This window comes from Castor canadensis, chromosome 8, assembly GCF_047511655.1.
Source record: "Castor canadensis chromosome 8, mCasCan1.hap1v2, whole genome shotgun sequence".
Taxonomy (NCBI): Eukaryota; Metazoa; Chordata; class Mammalia; order Rodentia; family Castoridae; genus Castor; species Castor canadensis.
Genome location: NC_133393.1, coordinates 135760779 through 135781692, shown reverse-complemented (window position 1 = coordinate 135781692; position 20914 = coordinate 135760779). Strand labels below are relative to the sequence as shown.

The 20914-nt window shown below is 36.4% G+C and overlaps 1 protein-coding gene across 3 annotated transcripts in view; it reads right to left on the bottom strand.

Annotated features, from left to right (window-relative positions):
* Apaf1 (apoptotic peptidase activating factor 1) overlaps positions 1 to 20914 on the bottom strand; it is a 79075-nt gene that overhangs the window by 47164 nt on the left and 10997 nt on the right. For 2 of the 3 annotated variants that reach the window (XM_020169155.2, XM_020169152.2), the window contains exons 5-14: positions 20639 to 20822; positions 15162 to 15274; positions 14900 to 15031; positions 12278 to 12516; positions 11725 to 11892; positions 10386 to 10517; positions 4392 to 4505; positions 3763 to 3947; positions 1921 to 2047; positions 474 to 599 (exon numbers count right to left, since the gene is read on the bottom strand). In XM_020169155.2, the coding sequence (XP_020024744.1) occupies positions 474 to 599; positions 1921 to 2047; positions 3763 to 3947; positions 4392 to 4505; positions 10386 to 10517; positions 11725 to 11892; positions 12278 to 12516; positions 14900 to 15031; positions 15162 to 15274; positions 20639 to 20822 (1520 nt within the window). Of the gene's footprint in view, positions 1 to 473; positions 600 to 1512; positions 1620 to 1920; positions 2048 to 3762; positions 3948 to 4391; positions 4506 to 10385; positions 10518 to 11724; positions 11893 to 12277; positions 12517 to 14899; positions 15032 to 15161; positions 15275 to 20638; positions 20823 to 20914 lie in introns of all 3 variants that reach the window. The other variant, XR_002212759.2, reaches the window with a different exon arrangement.

The following is a 20914-nucleotide window of genomic DNA, read 5'->3' as shown; positions in this document are numbered from 1 at the left end:
AGTGGTAGACCTCCTGCCTACAAAGCACAAGGCCCGGAGTTCAGACCCCAGTACTACCAACACAAACAAACAATAAACACGGGTTGCATTTCACACATTACACATTTTAAAGCAGGAACCTGATCTCAGACAATCATTTTGTACAGCAACACTTTTAACCACTATTCATTCCAGAAGGTCAACTGATATTTAACATATAGACTCGTCTAACGATGGCAGGGATACATTTATCTGTACTTATTTTCCTCTCTTTGTAGTTGCTCTTCCCCTCCGCCTGGGAGATAGCTCAGGCTGACTGACCCAAGCATTTTTGCTGGTGCCTAGAAATAAAGCATTTTCTGGCAGTGCTAATCTACAGTGAATTTCAATGGATCAAGTTAGATGAGCAGTGTTAAACCTTAATCTAGTCTCTCTGCTACGGAAAAGAAAACCAACTTTGATGATTTCAACTCAAGAGGAAAATGTTTTCCCACCTTCACTTTTTTATCCACTGAGCAGGTTGCTATAAATCTGTCATCTGCAGAGAATGCACAACAAAGCACTTCATCCTCGTGAGCCTTGATTTCTAGAAGTTTCTCTCCTGTTTCAGCTTTGAACACCTGAAGAAGCAGCAAAAAAGTCTTCTTACTATAAACCACTTAACAATGGTCATCATTCAATAAAAATATTTCTTTGAAAGATCTTAATCATTGTTGTTTTTTAAACAGAAAAGAATCTTAGTAAAATCACTTTAAAAATCAGAATTTATTAGAATTTGTAACCTTAACACAAATGAGAACTACCCATTGTTAAATGTTGGTAAACATCAATAAAAAGAAGTAGCAGAATAAAGCTTCAGTTCTTGAGACTACTTTGGCAAATTCCTAACACTCATAAAGCATTTTATTCAATATGCTTTCTGTCTAGGGCTCAAATGTCAAAATTCATAAAATTAGCAATCCAATACTACAGAAATAAAGTATGTAGTCATAGACTTGGAAAGACTAAAATCATTATAATTACACAAGTTTTGGGTTGGGTTGTGGCTCACATGGCAGAAAGCCTGCCTAGCAACACAAGGCCCTGAGTTCAAACCCTAGTGCTAAAAAAAAAAAAAAAAAGTTTAATTTGATCCTGTTTCCTTCAAAATCAACAGGGAGAAGACACTCATTCATATTTTCTGAAAACAAAGAACTTAGAGGAAATTACTTAAAGTACCTTTAGAAATAAGTCCTATTCCTATTTACAGTCAGAAATTATGTTCAAGCCTTTGAGAAGATAGTTATTTCGTTTCATCACATCTTTTAACAATTACCATTTCCATAAATGGAGCTTTTATTCTGCTTTTGTTTTCCCTTATCTTGTTTTCCCCACACTAACTAGAAATGAGGGTTTTTAGTCTAACAGTCTGTTAGTTTATTAGGATAGTTGTCTTTCATTTGCTCTCTGGTACATGGTAATTTAGAGAATACATCTGTATGTTACAACTTGATTACATCTAGTTTTCTAGCTATTGTGCATTTTTTCCTTTACCATGTTTCAGTTTCTGCATGCAGATTTAAATAAGAAAACTTGTAACATTTCACATGGAAATGCTGCCCAATCTTCATCAGCTTCAGAAATCTGACCTTTGCAGACAGCTGCAATAGAGTAATAAAGTGTTATAATTTCTTTCAAATTCTCCATTTCCTCACTATCCTTACTGGCAAATGAATGATAGGTAAGGGACTAGCAAGGTTAGCAGTTTTTCTTTGTCACCTGGCAAGCTTAGAATTACAAAAACACGACTCTTATCATTAAAATCTCTAGAGAAAGCTTCATGTCCAAAACATTTGGGTTTCTCTGCCATTTTTTTCTTAAATTTTAAGATTTAAACACATTCTAATCTGTATAGGATTGGGTACATGCCTTTTTGAATTTTTCTTAAGAGATGTATTTTACCTGTAAGGTTTTATCAGCTCCACAAGAAGCTATTCTCTGACCATTCTCAGAAAAGCACGCATGGTAAACAGCATCTGTATGGGGGCGGACAACCAAGCGGGAGAGGTTCTTGATGGTTTTTTTGTTTCTAAATACAGGGGGAAAATGAACAGAAATCCAGTGAGTTAGAGTGTTTTCTTTCAGCGATAAAATGTCTTTTAAAATGGCTATATCCCCCCAATACAAAATTTTGAATAACATGAAAATGACAGCACAGATCACCTAAAGAAAAAACATAATCCAACAAAAGTGACATTTCAGAAGTGCTACCCTCTATCAAGCAACCTGCCATGTGTTTCAAATGTCATTGAGTTCGAAGAAATAGTCAAATACTTGCTATTTTCTATTTTTCTTTGATATATTAATAATGATAATGTGCAGATAAAACGTTATGTAACCATACTTTAAAAAAACACTCCATCTCTTTTAAATGAAAGAAACTGTTGCAAAATGAAGCCAATTTCCAACTAAAGTATGACACTACACCCACCGCTATGATGATGTGCTTAAAACTGCCTTCCCCTACAATTATTCAGAACAGAGGAAAAAGGGGATAAAACAATGTCATTTTCTTTGTATCTTAATCCAAAACAATACCAACTATTCCACTAGTGTGGCTATATTATATTATTGTGCATAGGCTGAAAGGTAAAGGAATGTATGTATACTTAAAACAGGAGCAAATATTAAAGAACTGACAAATTGTCTACATTCACTCTCATCACTTTGAGTACAAGTAAATACATGAGAAAAGTATTATGCTGATTTTAAAAGTCAAAGTTTAGGAGTCAGACAAACCTAAAGGGCAAGCTTACTTCTACTGCTAACAGCTGTGTAAACCTAGGCAAATTAATTAACCTAGTGAGTTTCTATTTCCCTGGATGTAAAAATGGAAGTAATAATATCCACTATAAACTGCATGTGACACATGAAGATGCCACTGCTACCATTCTTCAAAAAAATTAGCAAGACAGACCACATGATAAAACAGAACACACAGTTATATCAGACTAAGATCATGCCTACAAAGTATCACACTTTACTAGAGTGATAAGAACACAGAAGAGCAGAAACGTTACGAGGAAGATTAAGAATGCACTCTCTCCAGCCAGGTGTGAAAGCACACTGCTGTAATCCCAGCTGCTCAGCAGGCTAAGGTAGGAAGGCCACACATTCAAGCCCAGTCTGGGCAACGTAACAAGACCTCATATCCCCCCCATAAATATATACACATGTATGTATGTATATTCATATGTATGCACATACATATATTCTTTGGCCTTGAGCTATCTACTCAGTTCTCTAAAGCTCAGAAAGTGATCTTCACAATAATGGTATATAGTAGAGAACCAAAATGTTTTAGAAAAATAATAAATCAATGAGTAAACAAAAGACTTCTTTGCTTATAAAATTTATAACACAGTTAAATTTAAGTTTATGCAATGTAAACTTTCTGCAATTAAGAAACTACTAGGTTTTAGAATAGACTCAAACCCGGGCCTGTGGCTCCAAGGCCCATCCTCTCCCTCGCCATACTAGATTACAGGAAGTCACGCTTTCGACATTAATATTTAGGAGGACTTTTCAAGATGCATTTGGTGTCTATTTCTAGGGATTGTGCAAATATAATTATTTTTTCCTATGCTTACTCTCTGGAACTTTTCACAAAGCAAGATTGCTTGTTAAAAGTTCTAGCCCTTTCCAGAGTAGTTAAATCTTCCTGGAGAGATCTCATTTGCTACCTGGAAAATAATGACATAGTTATCAATCCACTCCCTTTGGTTTCTTGCCTAACCTACTTACGTCCACTCCAGGTAAAGCTTCCCATTGTCAACCTCCTGCTTGGCCTGCAGCTTTGCTTGCTGATAAACTTCTGAAGTTTCCGGTTCACAGAGACCCAGTTGTACAATATTAGGAAATGGTTGTCGTCCAAGAAGGTGTCCATTTAAAGATAAAAACTCCTGAAAATTCTCACAGACTGCACAGTCCTATGAATAAACTGAAATCTGTTAGAAACATAACCGGAGCCAAGACCTGACATTTTTCTGTTTCTGTGATCTTGTCAACTGAAAGACTTAAGTGAAACAATCCATGAACTAAAATTTGATAGCCATCCATTAGGTAACAAATATATAGCGATCCTCTTCTCACTTTTAAACATAGGGTACAAATCTCATCAAATACATTTCTTAACTCTCAAAAAAAAGGAGGAAGGAAAAAAAAATCTGAAAATCTTACTTTCCTAACTTTCAAACTTCAGTCCTACATACATTGCCAGTAGGCCAGGAAGCAAATTAATTAGAATGATCAAAGGTCACAGCAGGGACATTATCTCTATTCAACAATATTCTGCTCATTCCTACTATTAAATGTAGAATTAAATGTCAAAACGAAATGTCTTTTAAGCACTAACTTTTCATACTAATATATACCTTTTCATCCAATATATGGCTGTATTCCACAAATTCATGAATCAGATGAGCAGGACCTACAAGTTCTGTTTTTGCTTTAATCCAATCCAGGGAAAACATTAGAGCACAAAGTTCCTATAAAAAAAAAAAAAAAAAAAAGTAAGATCACCAGGACTGTTAAAAAGACCAAAGATTTTTTTTTCAAGTATAATATCATTATCCCAATACTAATGAGAGAAACTTAGCAGACATCTAGAACTCAGGACAAAACGGAAGTTGGTTTAAAAAAACAAAAGGAATACATCAATACTTCCAAAGAAATATAAAGTGAACCTCACATCTTAAAATAAATTTCAGTTGGATTAAGGATTTAAACATGAAACAGAAAACTTTAATACCGTAAGATACAGGTAAATATATTTGTAACCCTGGAGTGAAAGAGATCTTTGGAATCGTGACATCAAAGCAAAATTAAGAAAAAAAAATAAAAAGTACATTTCACTGCATAAAAACTCAAATCTTCAATATCACAGAAATATAAATAAAACATAAGACAAAAAAAGGTCAGGAAAAAATGTTTCTGCAATATTCATGCCAAAAGAGGCCTTAATATTATTCTTTATAGAAAATTATAAAGAAACAACAAAAAAAGAAAAAGATAGGTACTGAGGCAGGCTAGAAGCAGGGAAAGTTTGGTACTCACGTAGACTGCCCAGACCATCCACACCTAGTCATGCCCCTCCCCACTCACTGATTGTTGGTTGGGAATCTCCTTGCTTTCCCCTTCCCAAAGATTATCATAGGTTTTTTTCTTTTCTTTTTTCTTTTTTTCTTGTGGTACTAAGGCTTGAACTCAGGGCCTACACCTTGAGCCATTCCACCAGCCCTTTTTTTGTGATGGGTTTTTCAAGATAGAGTCTCACAAACTATTTGCCCACACTGGTTTCGAACCCTCGATCCATCTGATTTCTGCCTCCCGAGTAGCTAGGACCATAGGCATGAGCCACTGAGCCTGGCATTGTAGGTTTTAAAAGCGCCTGAAGAGCAAAAACATGCTCTCTCAGCTTCCAGCTTCCACCTTGACCTCACCAAGCTTCCCTTTGTTTTTTCAGTCCTGGGGTTTGAACTCAGGGCCTTCACCTTAAACAACCCCTCCAGTCCTTTTTTGTGAAGGTTTTTTTATGAGATAGCCTCACAAACTATTTGCTGGGGGTTGGCTTGGAACCCTGTTCCTCCTGATCTCTGCCTCTTGAATAGCTAGGATTATAGGCGTGAGCCACCAGCACCCAGCTCTCATTCTTTACCTATTTTTTTTTTTTCTGTTTGAGGTACTGTTAATGGCACTGGTTCAGTCTGTGATCAGAAGACTTCCAAATTCTTTGTCCCGCTGGGAAGAATCCATGGCAGGACACATGAGTATAAATGGAGTTTTTTTCAATAGTTCATGAGATGCTACCTTGAAAATAATCAACACAGGCTGGCAGAGTGGCTCAAGTGGTAAAAGCACTTGCCTAGCAAGTATGAGGCCCTGAGTTCAAACTCCAGCACTGCCAAAGAAAAACAAAACAACACAAAAAAAAGGGCTGGTGAAATGGCTCAAGACGCAGAATACCTACCTGTCTAACAAGCATAAAGTCAGGAGTTCAAACCCCAGTGACACACACAAAAAAAACAAGTGCCAGAGAGCAGAGGGCGTGGTTCAAGCAGTAGAGCATCTACCTAACAAGCACAAGGCCCTGAGTTCAAACCCCAGTACCGCCAAAAAAAATAAAAAGAATGAGATCTGTCAGGCATGGTGGTGCACACCTATAATCCTAGCACTCAGGAAGCTGAGGCAGAGGGATTGCAAATCTGAGGCCATTTTGAGTTACATAGCAAGATCCTGTCTCAAAAAAAAACTCAATTCACAAAAATAAACTGTACATACAGGAAAAATTTCACCAGTACTCAAATAAAACAACAAAGATTTACCATTTATTAGTTTTTGGTTTGAAACTGGCCTTGAACTTGTAGCGATTCTCCTGCATCTGCTTTCCAAGTCCTGGAGTTGCAGATATTATATTTTTAAAGATTAAAGGAATGATAAGACCGTTAACTGGAATCAGAGGAAATAAACACTCCCTCCACTGTTGGTAGTGACATAAAAGAGAATACCAGTCTAGTGGGCAGTTTGGCAATCTGGATTCAAATTTAAACTATACACACCATTTGATTCAGAAATTCCACTTACAAAAGTATATCCAATCTACCGTCAAATTTATATGGAAACACAAGAGGCCACGAATAGCCAAGGCAATACTCAGTCAAAAGAACAATGCAGGAGGTATCACAATACCTGACTTCAAACTATATTACAAAGCAATAACAATAAAAACAGCATGGTACTGGCACAAAAACAGACATGAAGACCAGTGGAACAGAATAGAGGATCCAGATATGAAGCCACACAACTATGAGCAACTTATCTTTGATAAAGGAGCTAAAAATATACGATGGAGAAATAGCAGCCTCTTCAACAGAAACTGCTGGGAAAACTGGTTAGCAGTCTGCAAAAAACTGAAACTAGATCCATGTATATCACCCTATACCAAGATTAACTCAAAATGGATCAAGGATCTTAATATCAGACCCCAAACTCTTAAGTTGATACAAGAAAGAGTAGGAAATACTCTGGAGTTAGTAGGTATAGGTAAGAACTTTCTCAATGAAACCCCAGCAGCACAGCAACTAAGAGATAGCATAGATAAATGGGACCTCATAAAACTAAAAAGCTTCTGTTCATCAAAAGAAATGGTCTCTAAACTGAAGAGAACACCCACAGAGTGGGAGAAAATATTTGCCAATTATACATCAGACAAAGGACTGATAACCAGAATATACAGGGAACTTAAAAAACTAAATTCTCCCAAAACTAATGAATCAATAAAGAAATGGGCAGGTGAACTAAACAGAACTTTCTCAAAAGAAGAAATTCAAATGGCCAGAAAACACATGAAAAAATGCTCACCATCTCTAGCAATAAAGGAAATGCAAATTAAAACCACACTAAGATTCCACCTCACCCCTGTTAGAATAGCCATCATCAGCAACACCACCAACAACAGGTGTTGGCGAGGATGCGGGGAAAAAGGAACCCTCTTACACTGTTGGTGGGAATGTAGTGGTTGTAGTACAACCACTCTGGAAAAAAATTTGGAGGCTACTTAAAAAGCTGGACATCGATCTACCATTTGATCCAGCAATACCACTCTTGGGGATATACCCAAAAGACTGTTACTCCAGAGGCACCTGCACATCCATGTTTATTGCGGCACTATTCACAATAGCCAAGTTATGGAAACAGCCAAGATGCCCCAGCACTGACGAATGGATTAAGAAAATGTGGTATCTATACACAATGGAATTTTATGCAGCCATGAAGAAGAACGAAATGTTACCATTCGCTGGTAAATGGATGGAATTGGAGAACATCATTCTGAGTGAGGTTAGCCTGGCTCAAAAGACCAAAAATCGTATGTTCTCCCTCATATGTGGACATTAGATCAAGGGCAAACACAACAATGGGATTGGACTATGAGCACATGATAAAAGCGAGAGCACTCAAGGGAGGGGTGAAGATAGGTAAGACACCTAAAAAACTAGCTAGCATTTGTTGCCCTTAATGCAGAGAAACTAAAGCAGATACCTTAAAGCAACTGAGGCCAATAGGAAAAGGGGACCAGGAACTAGAGAAAAGGTTAGATCAAAAAGAATTAACCTAGAAGGTAACACCCACGCACAGGAAATCAATGTGAGTCAATGCCCTGTATAGCTATCCTTATCTCAACCAGCAAAACCCCTTGTTCCTTCCTATTATTGCTTATACTCTCTCTACAACAAAATTAGAGATAAGGGCAAAATAGTTTCTGCTGGGTATTGAGGGGGGGAGCGGGAGGGGGTGGAGTGGGTGGTAAGGGAGGGGGTGGGGGCAGGGGGGAGAAATGAACCAAGCCTTGTATGCACATATGAATAATAAAAGAAAAATGAAAAAAAAAAAAAGTATATCCTAAGAGAACAAATAACCACATGAGTATAATTAAATGATCTTCCCATCAATCTACTGGCCAATAACAGTATAGCTCTACAATGCAAAAGTATGCAGCTTTAAAAAAATCACATCACTCAAGGCTAGAGGTGTGGCTCAAGCAGTAGACCGTCTGTCTAGCAAGCATAAGGCCCTGAATTCAAGCCCCAGTAGCACCCAAAAAACAAGCAATTATGTCACTCTATATAAATAACATGAAAAGACAACTGTAAAATGCAACTAAGTGTGAAAAGCAATATACAAGACACTAACTCTATTGTGATTCAACTTTGGTTTTAAAGAACAAATGTGTTTAAGTAGAAAAATGATTTACAAAACTATACAAGAAATCATTAGCAATCACTGTTATCTTCTTTTTCTTCTTTGTGGATGCTTTTATAAGTTTTTCCAATAAAATAAATTACTACTTTTAAAATCATAAAAAGCTAAGAAAAAGAAACTGAATCCTGCCACACTATCATACGTATCAAAAGCTTTTAAAAAATGCATTGACCCAGTGATTCCAATTCTAGAAATTTTCCAACAAAACAATACAGATACAATGACAAACAAGAAAATGTCGTAAGGCAAAAAACTGAGAACAACCTAAATGTTCAATGAAAGTTTGGTTCAGTAAATTAGGGCACAGACATTTATTTAAATACCATCATTCTGATGTAGATTATTAAACGTAAATATATTTTGGTAGGTGAAAAAAACAGACTACAATAATACATCATTTTTATGCATACCTGAGCATAGAAAAATTACTGAAAACTCATATGGTGTTCCAAAATACGCTAACACTTGGAGAACTTGGTAATCATGACTTCAAATGCCAACTATGTATTTTTTAATTTTTAATTATTCATTTATTCACATGTGCATACATTATTTGGGTCATTTCTCCCTCCTGCCCCTCTCCCCCAACTATGTATTGAGTTCCAATTTTATCTTTTGTCCATAATTCTCTTCAGAATTCCACATATGTATATGTAATTGCTATTTAGTATCTCTAATCAAATGTCTAAATAGGTATATCAATCTTAACATTAAAAACAAGTTCCTGGGTGAATTTAACTAAGATATATTGTAAGCACTTTTGTAAATGTCATAATGTACCCCCAGTACAACAATAATAAAAATAAATAAATTAAAAAAGAAAACCAAGTAATCAGCAGTAACATGTTGGTGCTGAAGTATGTTAAATACACAAAATATGATGCGGGGGGATCTTGTTCTCCCTCAGACTTGCCTGTTTCACTTCATGGCAACTCCATTCTTTTTACTGTACAAGCTTGCAATTATCTTTGACTTTTCACTTTCTCATAATGTACATCAAATCCATCAACAAATCACAATTCCATCCTATACCATCAGTTTCTTTTCTCCTTCTATGCTTTGCCATTCTTCTGAGCACTTTACAACCTACTACCATACTATAAGTTTGTTTCTTGCCTATCTTCCTCAAGGACATAAACTCAATGAGAGCAGACACTGTATATACGTTATGTCCTAATATTAAAAAAACAAGAACATTCCATAACAAGCACTTAATAAATATGCAAAGAATGAATGAACATACTTTCTCACCCTCCATTTCCTCTTCAAGCTTATAAAAAAATCTATACTGCCCGTACAGGAAAGCTACTGTTAAGAAAAGAATTAATTTCTAGGTTCCAGGTTTACTTGCTGCAGTTACTAAGATACCTTTTTTAAATCACTGCAGATAAAAAGCAGTTTAAAAAAAAAAAGAGGAAAAGAAAAACTTCCATAAGCTATACTAATAAATTTCTAATAATAGGACAAAATATATTTATAAACATGACACCAAAGAAAAATACAAAAAAGGTAGTCCATTTAACGATGTAAAGTTTCAAATCTTTAATACAGCAGGAAGCAATATAAATAAAATGGCAAGTGAGACAAAAGAATTTTCAAATCTTACTTACTTTGTGCATATTGGCACTGGCCATGTGATAGGCCAGAAAACTGTACCAATACATGCCGTCCTCCTGATCTGGAGACAGAGCGTGTGGCTGGTAATACCTCTGAAACTGAGTGACCATCTTCTTATGTAGATCCTGAAACCCAAATCAAATGCTTCAGAGCACAGGAACAACTTTATAAGCTAAGCAGCACAGTACCTCCAGCTTCCAAAGCTACTGAGAAAATACAAGGAATTTCCCCATAAGAAATTTACTAGTTATCAAATAATCAACATAATAATAATAATAATAATCCACAAGACACATCACCCCAAGTACTCCCTGATATACTGTACTGAGGACATGACATCATTTCTATGCTATCATATTCTTGCCAAAATATGTACTGCTTCAGTCTAGGTAGGAGAAAACATCACACAAAACCAAATTTGGGGACACTGTACAAGATACCTGGTCAGTACTCTTATTTTTTTCCCACAGTACTGGAGGTTGAACTCAGAGCCTCAGCAGGTGTACTACCATTTGAGCCACTCTACCAGGCCTTTTGTTCTGGTTATTTAACAGACAGGATCTCACTTTATGTCCAGACTACAATCCTATTTGTGCTTCCCCACATAGCTGGGATGACAGGCATGCCTCACCATATTCAGCCATTGGTTGAAATGGGGTCTCACAAATGTTTTGCCGGGGCTGGCCTTGAACTGTGATCCTCCCAATCTTCTCCACCTCCTGCACAGCTAGGATTTACAACATCACCACGCCCAGCTTGGCTAGTACTCTTCAAAAGTGACAAAGCCACTATGATGTAAGCTAATGGTAGAGCACAGGCCTAGCATACATGAGGCATTGGGCTCAATACCCAGTACTGGGGAAAAAAAAGGTGACAAGGCCGTGAAAGACAGTAACAAAGGAATTTTCACAGATTTGAAGAGACTAAGGGAAATGGTAACTAGGGAAACAAGACAATCAGACACAACATGAAGTCCTGAGTTCGATTTGGATCATAAGACATTAGTAGTTGAAGCAGCAAAATTCAAATGAAGTCTGTGGATTTGTTAATGATAGTACACTGACAATTTCCTAGCTTTGAAAACTGTGTTATATAATATGTTAACATTAGAAAAGCTAGGCAAAGGTTTATGCATAGAAACTCTGTACTGTTTTGTAACTTTTTTGCAAGTCTAAAATTATTTTAAGGGCTTGGATAATAGCTCAAGTGGTACAGCACTTGCCTAGCAAACACAAGGCCCTGAGTTCAAACCCCAGTACCACCAAAAAAAATAAAAATAAAAAAAAAGTTTTCCAAAATAAAGTTTAAAAAAAAATAGAGATCCAAGTGTACCTGAAGCTGACTGCGATTCTTCTCTGTAAGAAAATCTACTTGAAGATCATGTAAATAATAACAAAATGACTTTCCATTCCGATCACAGAACAAGAGAGATTTATTAACAAACTCCTGCAGTATGTCTTCAACGTCTTCAGTTTCCATGTCCCAGAGAACACATAACACCTAGGAATCATTTTAAACATTTAACATGATGCAGAAGTACAACGAATAGGACTGTGGATAAAGTAATAACACAAACACCAGAAAAAAAATGATCTTAAAGCCCTAAATAAGAATGTTTCCTTTTCATAAAATGCCCAACTATTCCTCAAGGTAGGAAAATGAAAGTGAAACTGGATACTTTCTCAGCTCCTCTAGAACCACTGAGAATTAGGTAACTCATGAGCTCAACAGAGCTCTTTATGGACACTAAGAGTGGAGGGGCTTCTGTACCGTCCATCCCCCACCTCAGTCCCCTGATTCTGATCTGCAACAATGTCCTCAGAACTATATCAACGGTCAGGTGTCATAAATTCCCAACATCAAGAACAGCTGGCCCATCTGTTACCTTTGTAGGCACCTTAACATCCTTCTGAAGGATGGAAAGATCTGTGTAATAGTCTTTGATGTTTTCTCTGAGCATTTCAACACTTATAGACATGGCTTCATCCAGAGCTTCATAATCATAAGATGAAGATTTCCTTATTCTCTTAAACTGCTTATTCTGAAGTTGCCTCAGGTAGTACTCCCAGCGGTTGGGAAAATCACGTAAAAGTGCACCAATTAAAGACACTACGAGAGGAGAACCTAAAAAAAAAAAAAGTAACTGCTGGAATAACATCTTACTTTTAAAATAACCACTAAGCTAAAAAACAACTTAATTTTAATTAAGAAACAATTTTCATGCATATTACCCAAACCATTAAAATATTCTTAACTCTGGATTTACTTCTTTAGAACAAATACCTAGAAGAAATCATTAGAAAAAAGAAAGATTTCACTTAAGTATATTTATCACAGCATTATTTATGACAGTGAAAATTCTTAAAACAATGTTCAATGATAGAAAACTAGCTGAATACGTTAAGGTTTACCACAATATTATGCCACTGGTAAACTACACATTTAGCAACATGGGAAAATGCTCAAAACATACACAATGATTCAAAACTATATAAACTATTATGACCTCAACTCCAATTTAACTATAAACATTGTGAATATTACAAATGAAATGAAAAGGTACAAAAAACATAATATATATACATTTTTGGCTAATAGCTTCAATAGTTTTAAGTATTTAAAAATATATTTCAAAATATTTTTATCACAAAAGAAAAGTGACTCAAGGATAATTTCTTAAAATACAAATATCCAACCAGGATAAAATGTACTGAAGCCGGGTAACAGTGGCTCACGCTTATAATCCTAGCTACTCAGGAGGCAGAGATCAGGAGGACCACAGTTTGAAGCCAGTCAAGGAAAACAGTTCATGAGACCTTATCTGGAAAATATCCATCACAAAAAAGGGCTGGTAGAGTGACTTAAGGTGTAGGCCCTGGGTTCAAACCACAGCACTACCAAAAAAAATCTCCACAAATATCCAATAACCAAATGTGTCTAATTTATCAACCATGATATATGTATTTTGGGTTCTGTCCAAGGTTCCTGGTTCTTTAACTACCTCCCCAAGACAGGCCATAGAAACTAGAATTTCTCTTCCCTTAGGAGGCCATTAGAAACTCTAATCCCCCATCTTTCTGTCTTGGAGCTGGCCATAAAGAAATTCTCTGCTGACTTACTTTGTCTGACAGTACCATAAAAACCCATTTCAGAAGGGGTCCTACCCCTTCCTACAAGGAAGGTATGCTGCACACAGAAGCCAAGAATATGGGCGGACTTTTAGGTTTCTACACTCAGTTTTTATTAGCATTAGATCATACTCTTCTTGTTCAATCACTTTTTTTATGTTTTTGTCTATGCTTCAATCGTGTCTATGCAATGATGTTTCCATTAAAAACCCAAAAAGACAGGGTTTGGAAAGATTCCAGAAAGTAGAACACCTGGAAGTTCCTGAAGGATGACACACTGGAGAGGATGTGGAAACTCTACAGCCCTTCTCCCCAAAACCTGCCCTTCATCTGTATTCTTTATACTATCTTTTATAATAACCCAGTAAATGTGTTTCCCTGATTTCTATGAACTGCACAAGCAAATTAATTGAAACTGAGGAGGGATTTGTGGGAAACTTAATTTACAGCTGGTGGGTCAGAAGCACAGGTAAAACCACCTGGGGAAAGCAATGCGAGTCAACTCCCTGTATAGCTATCCTTATCTCAACTAGCAAAAACCCTTGGTCCTTCCTATTAGTGCTTATACTCTCTCAACAAAATTAGAGATAAGGGCAAAATAGTTTCTGCCTGGTAGTGAGGGGGTGGGGAGGAGAGGGAGGGAGCAGAGTGGATGGTAGGTGAGGGGGTGGGGGTAGGGAGGAGAAATGACCCAAACATTGTATGCACATATGAATAAAAGAAATTAAAAAAAAAAAAAAAAAAACACCTGGGGCTTGCAACTGGCATCTGAAGTGGGGTTGAAGGACTGAGCCCTCACACTATAGGAGTGATACTCTCTCCAGGTAGGAAGGGTGAGAACCGAATTAAATTAGGGGACACCCAACTTATGAAGACTGCAGAATCTATTATTTGCTTGGTGTGTGACACATCTGGTGTCAGAAGTAATCTGTGTTGTCAGAGTATAGTAAGAGAAACTAAGTCTGACTTTTGGGTTTTCCTCTCTATCCTCAGAATAAGTAAAGCGTTTTACTTCACTAATAAAAAATGCAAATTAGGATGACAACAACAGCTTTACTTATCAAATAAGAACATTATTTTTATAAAATCCCAACCAAAATTTTTAAATCTTGCAGATTCTTTGACAGCAAAGGTATACCTTCATTTATCCTTTTTACAAATAAACTCTAACATATTGTAGATGCACATTAAATAGTGTTTTAATAAATGACTGAATGCCATAACATCATGTATTCATTTAGCAGAGAAGAACCTAAAATACTAAATAGAAATCAATCAGAAAGTGGTATGAACCACTAACTAGGAAAGGTTTTGGATGTTCATGTGCTAAATTACCGTAAGAGGGAACCAATTTACAAAGAGGAAACAAATAACTACACCTTTGCATTCTTTTATAATACTATGAGCTTGTTCTGGCAAATCTGCTTTCTTCATATTAACAAACAGGGATAAAATTTCAAGTCCTTTTTCTTTTCCTAGGCCACTCTCCACAGGGACTTCATATTTAGGACCTGCAACAAAATAGCAAGACATAGCTATTTGTTAAGTCACATACTTAGATGTAACTGAATTAAATAATTAATACCTTTAATTTAATGCCTTTCTTAGGAAAAGTATTAAAAATAAAGTAATAATCCTTACCCATTACTGAATCTGTAACACTCTTGTCTCTGGTTGTTAGAAGAATCTGACACTGATTATCAAAAGCTTTTAATACCCAAGGATCCCAAACATCATCCAAGATCAACAGAGACCTAAATTTAAAAAATAATAATAATAATTAAATCACTAGCAACACTTACTTTAAGCCTCCTTTTTTAAAAAAAATCCCAAGACAAGAGGTAATGCAGCAGACTAGACATTCCCCCCATGAGACTCTGCAGGAGAAGAATCAGGATAGCAAAGAAGAGACTATATCCCAAGAAGAAAAAGAGAATCAGGAATCAAAAAAGAGGTGACAGGATAGTAAAAAGGCATGGAGAAACAGAAAGGCAACACAGACAAAGTTTTCTCTATTCTGCTTCATTGGTCTTTGCACATGTTTTTATGCCAGTACTATGCTGTTTTTGCTACAATAGCCTTATAGTTTGGGATTTTTTTGTTTTTGATTTTTGCAGTACTGGGGTTTGAACTCAGGGCCAACACCTTGAGCCCTTTTTTGTGGTCAGTTTTTTTCAAGATAAGGTCTTGCAAACTATTTGCCCAGGCTGGCTTCAAACCGCAATCCTCCTGATCTCTGCCTCCTGAATAGCTAGGATTATAGGCGTGAGCCACCGTCACCCAGTTATTGTACATTTTATTATACTGTATTGTACAGATGTTGCAATGCCTCCAGCTTTGCTCTTTGTGCTCTGGATTACTTTAGCTATTTCAGGTATTTTGTGATTTCATACAAATTTCAGTAGTGATTTTTATTTTTCTCTGAACATACCATTGGGACTTTGATAGGAATTGCATTGAATCTAGAGAGTGCTTTAAATAGTACAGACATTATAACAATATTAATTGTTCTAATCTATGAACATAGGATGTTTTTCCATTTTTTGTGTTTATCTACTTGGATTCCTTTCATTAGTGTTTTGTAATTTTCATTGTGGAGATCATTCACTACCTTAGTTGTATTTATTACTAGATTTTTTTTATAGCTATTATGAATGGAGTCCCTTTCTTGATTTCTTTCTCAGCAATTTCATTATTGGTGTACTAAACCCTAATGATTTTTATATATTGAGGTTGTATCCTGAAATCTAACTGAATTCATTATCAGTTGTAAGAGGTTTTTGGTGGAGTCTTTAGAATTTTCTATATACATATCAGATTGTCTATAAACACGAATAATGTGACTTCTTCCTTTCTTATTTGCCCCATATTTCTTTCTCCTGTCTTATTGCTCTAAAACTTCCAATACTATGTGAAATAAGAGTGGTGAGGCCAGGTGCAGTGGCTCATGCCTCTAATTACACCTACCTGGAAGACAAGAGATCTAGAGGATCATAGTTCAAGGCCAGCCCCGGCAAAAAAGTTAGCAAGAGCCTCATCTCAACAAGTAAGCCATAGGCAGGATTGTGGTCTGAGGCCAGCGCTAGACAAAACACAAACCCCTACCTGAAAAATAACTAAACCAGAAAAGGGCTGGGAATGTGGCTCAAGTATTAGAGCACCTACTCTGCAAGCGTGAGGCACTGAGTTCAATCCCCAGTACCACCCCCCAACAACAACAACAAAAAAAAGTAAACTAGCCATTCTAGTCTTGTTCTTAAAGGAAACAATTTAAGCTCTTCCACATGCAATATTATGTCAAGTGTGAGGTATGACCCTTTTATATTTTTAATGAAAGGATGATGAGTTTTAGCTAAGCCTTTTAAAGCACATATGAGATGACCCTAAAGCTTTTTGCCATTCATTCTGTTGATGTAATGTATTACATTTATTAATCTGTGTGTGTTAAATGATCCTTGCATTCCTAGGATACATCCGCATCTTTCTGCTATGCTAATATTTTTGAAATTTTCTGCATCTATGTTCACCAGGGATATCAATCTGTAGCTTTTTTTTGTTTTTTTTGTGTCCCTGTCCATTTTTAGTAACAGGGTGATGCTGGCCTCATAAAAGTTTGGAAGGGCTCCCTGCCTTTGAATTCATTAGAATAGTTTTAGAATAATCGGTGTTAGTTCTGCGTTAAAAGTTAGGAAACATTCAGTATTGAAATAATCTGGCCCTAGGTTTTTGTTGTTGAGTCTTTTTACTGCACATTTAATCCTTTTTACTTATTATTGATCTGATCAGGTTTTCTATGTCCTCATGGTTCAATTTTGGTGGGTTATATGTGTCCAGAAATTTCTCTGTTTCTCCTAGGTTTCTAATCTGTTAGCATATACTTGTTTAGAATTGTCCCTGATAATCCTTTGTATTACAATGATATCAGCTGTAATGTCTCCTCTTTCATCCTTCATTTTATTTATTTGGGTCTTCTCATTTTCTTAATTAATTTAGGTAAATACTTGTCAATTTTGGTTTATCTTTTCAAAAACCATCTCTTTACCCAGCCTGAGGTGCACACCTGTAATCCCAGCACTTGGGTGGCAGAAGGACAAGGCGGACTACATAGCAATAACCTATCTCAGGAAAGGAAAAAAAAAAAAAAAACAGCTGTTTTGTTAATCTCTGTAACTTTTAAAGTCTCTATTTCATTTATTCCTGCAGTGATCTTTGTCATTTCTTTATTTCTACTAATTTTTGGGTTCGGTTTGTGCTTGTTTTTCTAGTTCTTGAGTTGCATCATTAAGCTGTTTATCTGAAATCTATTTTTTATGTAAATGCTTATTGCTATACATTTCCCCTCTTCGTATTGCATCTGCTGTGTATACCACAGGTTTTTATGTTTCTATTTTTGTTTCAAGAAATTTTTCAGCCAGGCATGATGGCACTTGCCTATAATCCCATAACTTGGGAGGCAGAGGCATGAGGATTGTGGGTTAGAGGTCAATCTAAATAACATGAGATACTGTCTCAAAAAAAAAAAAAAAAAAAGTTCTTAAATTTTCCTTTTGACTTCTTCATTGACCCAGTGGTCATTTGAGAACATCTTGGTTAATTTCCATGTATTTGTATAATTTCTAAAATTCCTATTGTTTATTGCTAGCTTTATTTCACTGTGGTCAAAGAATACATGTTCCCAGGCATGGAAGCACACAGAATGCTGAGGCAGGAGGATCACAAGTTCAAAGCCAGCCTGGACTATGTAGCAAGACCTTATCGCATAAGAAATGAAAAGAAGATATATGTTATGATTTCATTTTTTAAAAATGTTTTTGAAATTTGTTTTGTGATCTAAAATGGTTTATCTTGAAGAATGCTCAATGTGCCAATGAGAATATTGATTTTGCAGTTGCTAAATAAAATGTTCTGTAATGTCTATTAGGTCCATGTGGTCTACAGTATAGTTTATGTGTTGGTTGGATTTTTTTTGGTCTGGATAATCTGTTCTAATGAAAGTGAGGTGGTGAAGTCCCCAGTCATTATTATTTTAAAATCTATCTCTCCTTTTAGATCTGTTTGTTTTATGTAAGTGGGTACTCCAGTGTCAGGTATATATATACTTAAAATTGCTACTGCTTCTTGAGTTGATCCCTTCTCATTATAAAGTGACTTTCTTCGTATCTTTCTACATCTTTTTGACATAAAGTTCATTTTATCTGATGTAAGTATAAGTACTACTGCTCACTTTTGTTTTCTCTTTGCATGGTACATCTTTTTCCATCCCTTCTCTTTCAATATGTCCTTTCTTATTCGCTTAAAAAAAAAAAAAACCCTATTCAACCAGTGTAGATCTTTTAATTAATCTGCTCACATTCAAAATTATTATTGAAAAAAAAAGATATACTTCTGTCATTTCATTAATTTTTTTTCCAGTTGCTTTGTATATCCTTTGTTACTTTCTTCTTCTATTATTACTTACTGTTTTGGTTTGGTGGTTTTCTGTTTTGATCCTCTTCTCTTTCTCTTTTGTGTTTCATTAGTGAGTTTTGTACTTTCACATGTTTTCATGATGCCAGTATTCATCCTTCAGCTTCTAGTGTAGGACTCCCTTAAGTGTGTCTTATGGGCCTGTTTGGTGGTGATGAATTCTCTCAGCTTGTCTGGACGTTATTTGCCCTCATATCTAGAGAACAGCTTTTCTGGGTAAAGTATTCTCAGTTGGAAGGGTCATGTCATTCTTCCTCCCCTCCCTGCCAAGACTTTGAATATATCATCCTGTTCTCTCCTGGCCTGTAAGATTTCTGCTAAGACATCTCTTGCTAGTTTACTGGAGGTGTGGCTCAAGCAGTAGAGCTCCTACTTTGCTCTAGTCCACCAAAAAAAACCCAAAAGTTTGCTCACTTAATGCTGTACTATAAGTCTCATAAGCTTCTTATTTGGTCTGACTGAGGTTTCGTGGGTCATTTTTCTGTTTTGTTTTTTTGAGAGAAGGTCTTGCTATATAGGGTGAATATGGTGCAAATACTGTGTACAAATGAATGTAAATGGAAAAAACTACCTGTTGAAACTATTTCTTGAATGGAGGGGGGAGTAAGGGAGAATGTTGGAGGGGGTGAATTCAAGTATGATATACTTGATATATAGTAAGAACCTTTGTAAATGCCACAGCGTACCGCTACCCAGCCTAAAAAAAAAATAAAATAAATTGCTGAGCTAGAGAAGATATGTAAATATGGTAAAAAAAAAAAATAAAAACCTTACAGCCAGGCATAATGCTTATAAGTCCAGCTACTCAGGAAGCAGAGATCAGGAGAACCACAATTCAAGGCCAACACCAGCAAAAAGTCAGTGAGATCTCCATCTCAACAAATAAGCCAGGTGTGGTGGTATACATCTGTGGTCCCAGCTATGTGAGAGGCCATAGGTAGAAGGACTGGGGTCCAGGCTGGCCCCAACAACCATGGGAGACCCTATCTAAAAAATAACCTAAAGTAAAAAGGGATAGAAGTATGGCTCAAATAGCAGAGTGTTTGCCCAGCAAGCACAGAACCCTGAGTTCAAACCTTAGTACCACCAAAGCCAATAAAAAAACCCTTCCAGCTGAGGATGTAGTTCAGTAGTACAGCACTTGCCTAGCATGAGGCCCTGAGTTCAACTGCTGGTGACTCAAGGAATAAAATACTATTCTCTTAGAGACACTGAAGTACATCAATTTATTACAGGGCTGGGGACATAGCTCAGTGATACAGCACTTGCTCAGCACGTGGTAGGCCATAGGTTCAACCCACAGCACTACTAAAAACAAAAACTAATTCTGAGGCTGAGAATGATGTGTGTTCAATCCCTAGACCCACAGAGGAAAAAAAATCTTAAGTATTTTACCAGTTGCCTACATTTATTTTCATTCTTGTTCTATGTTATCTTATTAAAAACAATGGATTTAAAGTGGCAAGTAGGATGCAAAAAGAGAGAAGTGGCAATTTTAACCCAAGTGGTAGCTACTTTTTTTTTTTTTTTTTTAAGAACAACAGAAAAGCAATGACTCTTTCTTAGCCCCCACTACAGAAGAGCAGGCAAAGGGCACAATATCTCAAAATGCAGCAAAGTCTCACACACCAACCACATTTGACCCTCTGTACCTTGGGTGTTTGCGCAGCATCAGAATGCGGAGACGATCTTTAGCTTCTTCAATGTTAAGTGGAAGCCTCTGGGAGAAACTCTCATCCTGATCCAGCCGTGCACAAAGATTCTGCAGTTTCATTAGAAGCCCAGATTTGTCTTGTTTTCCAACTGAAACCCAATGCACACCCCCTGGGAAACAACCTAATTAGAAAAAGGATAAGAAACATAAGGCTTTTGAACACTAGTCCCCTCTTTGAATGGTTTTACTGTTAATACATCTTGCAATATTTATT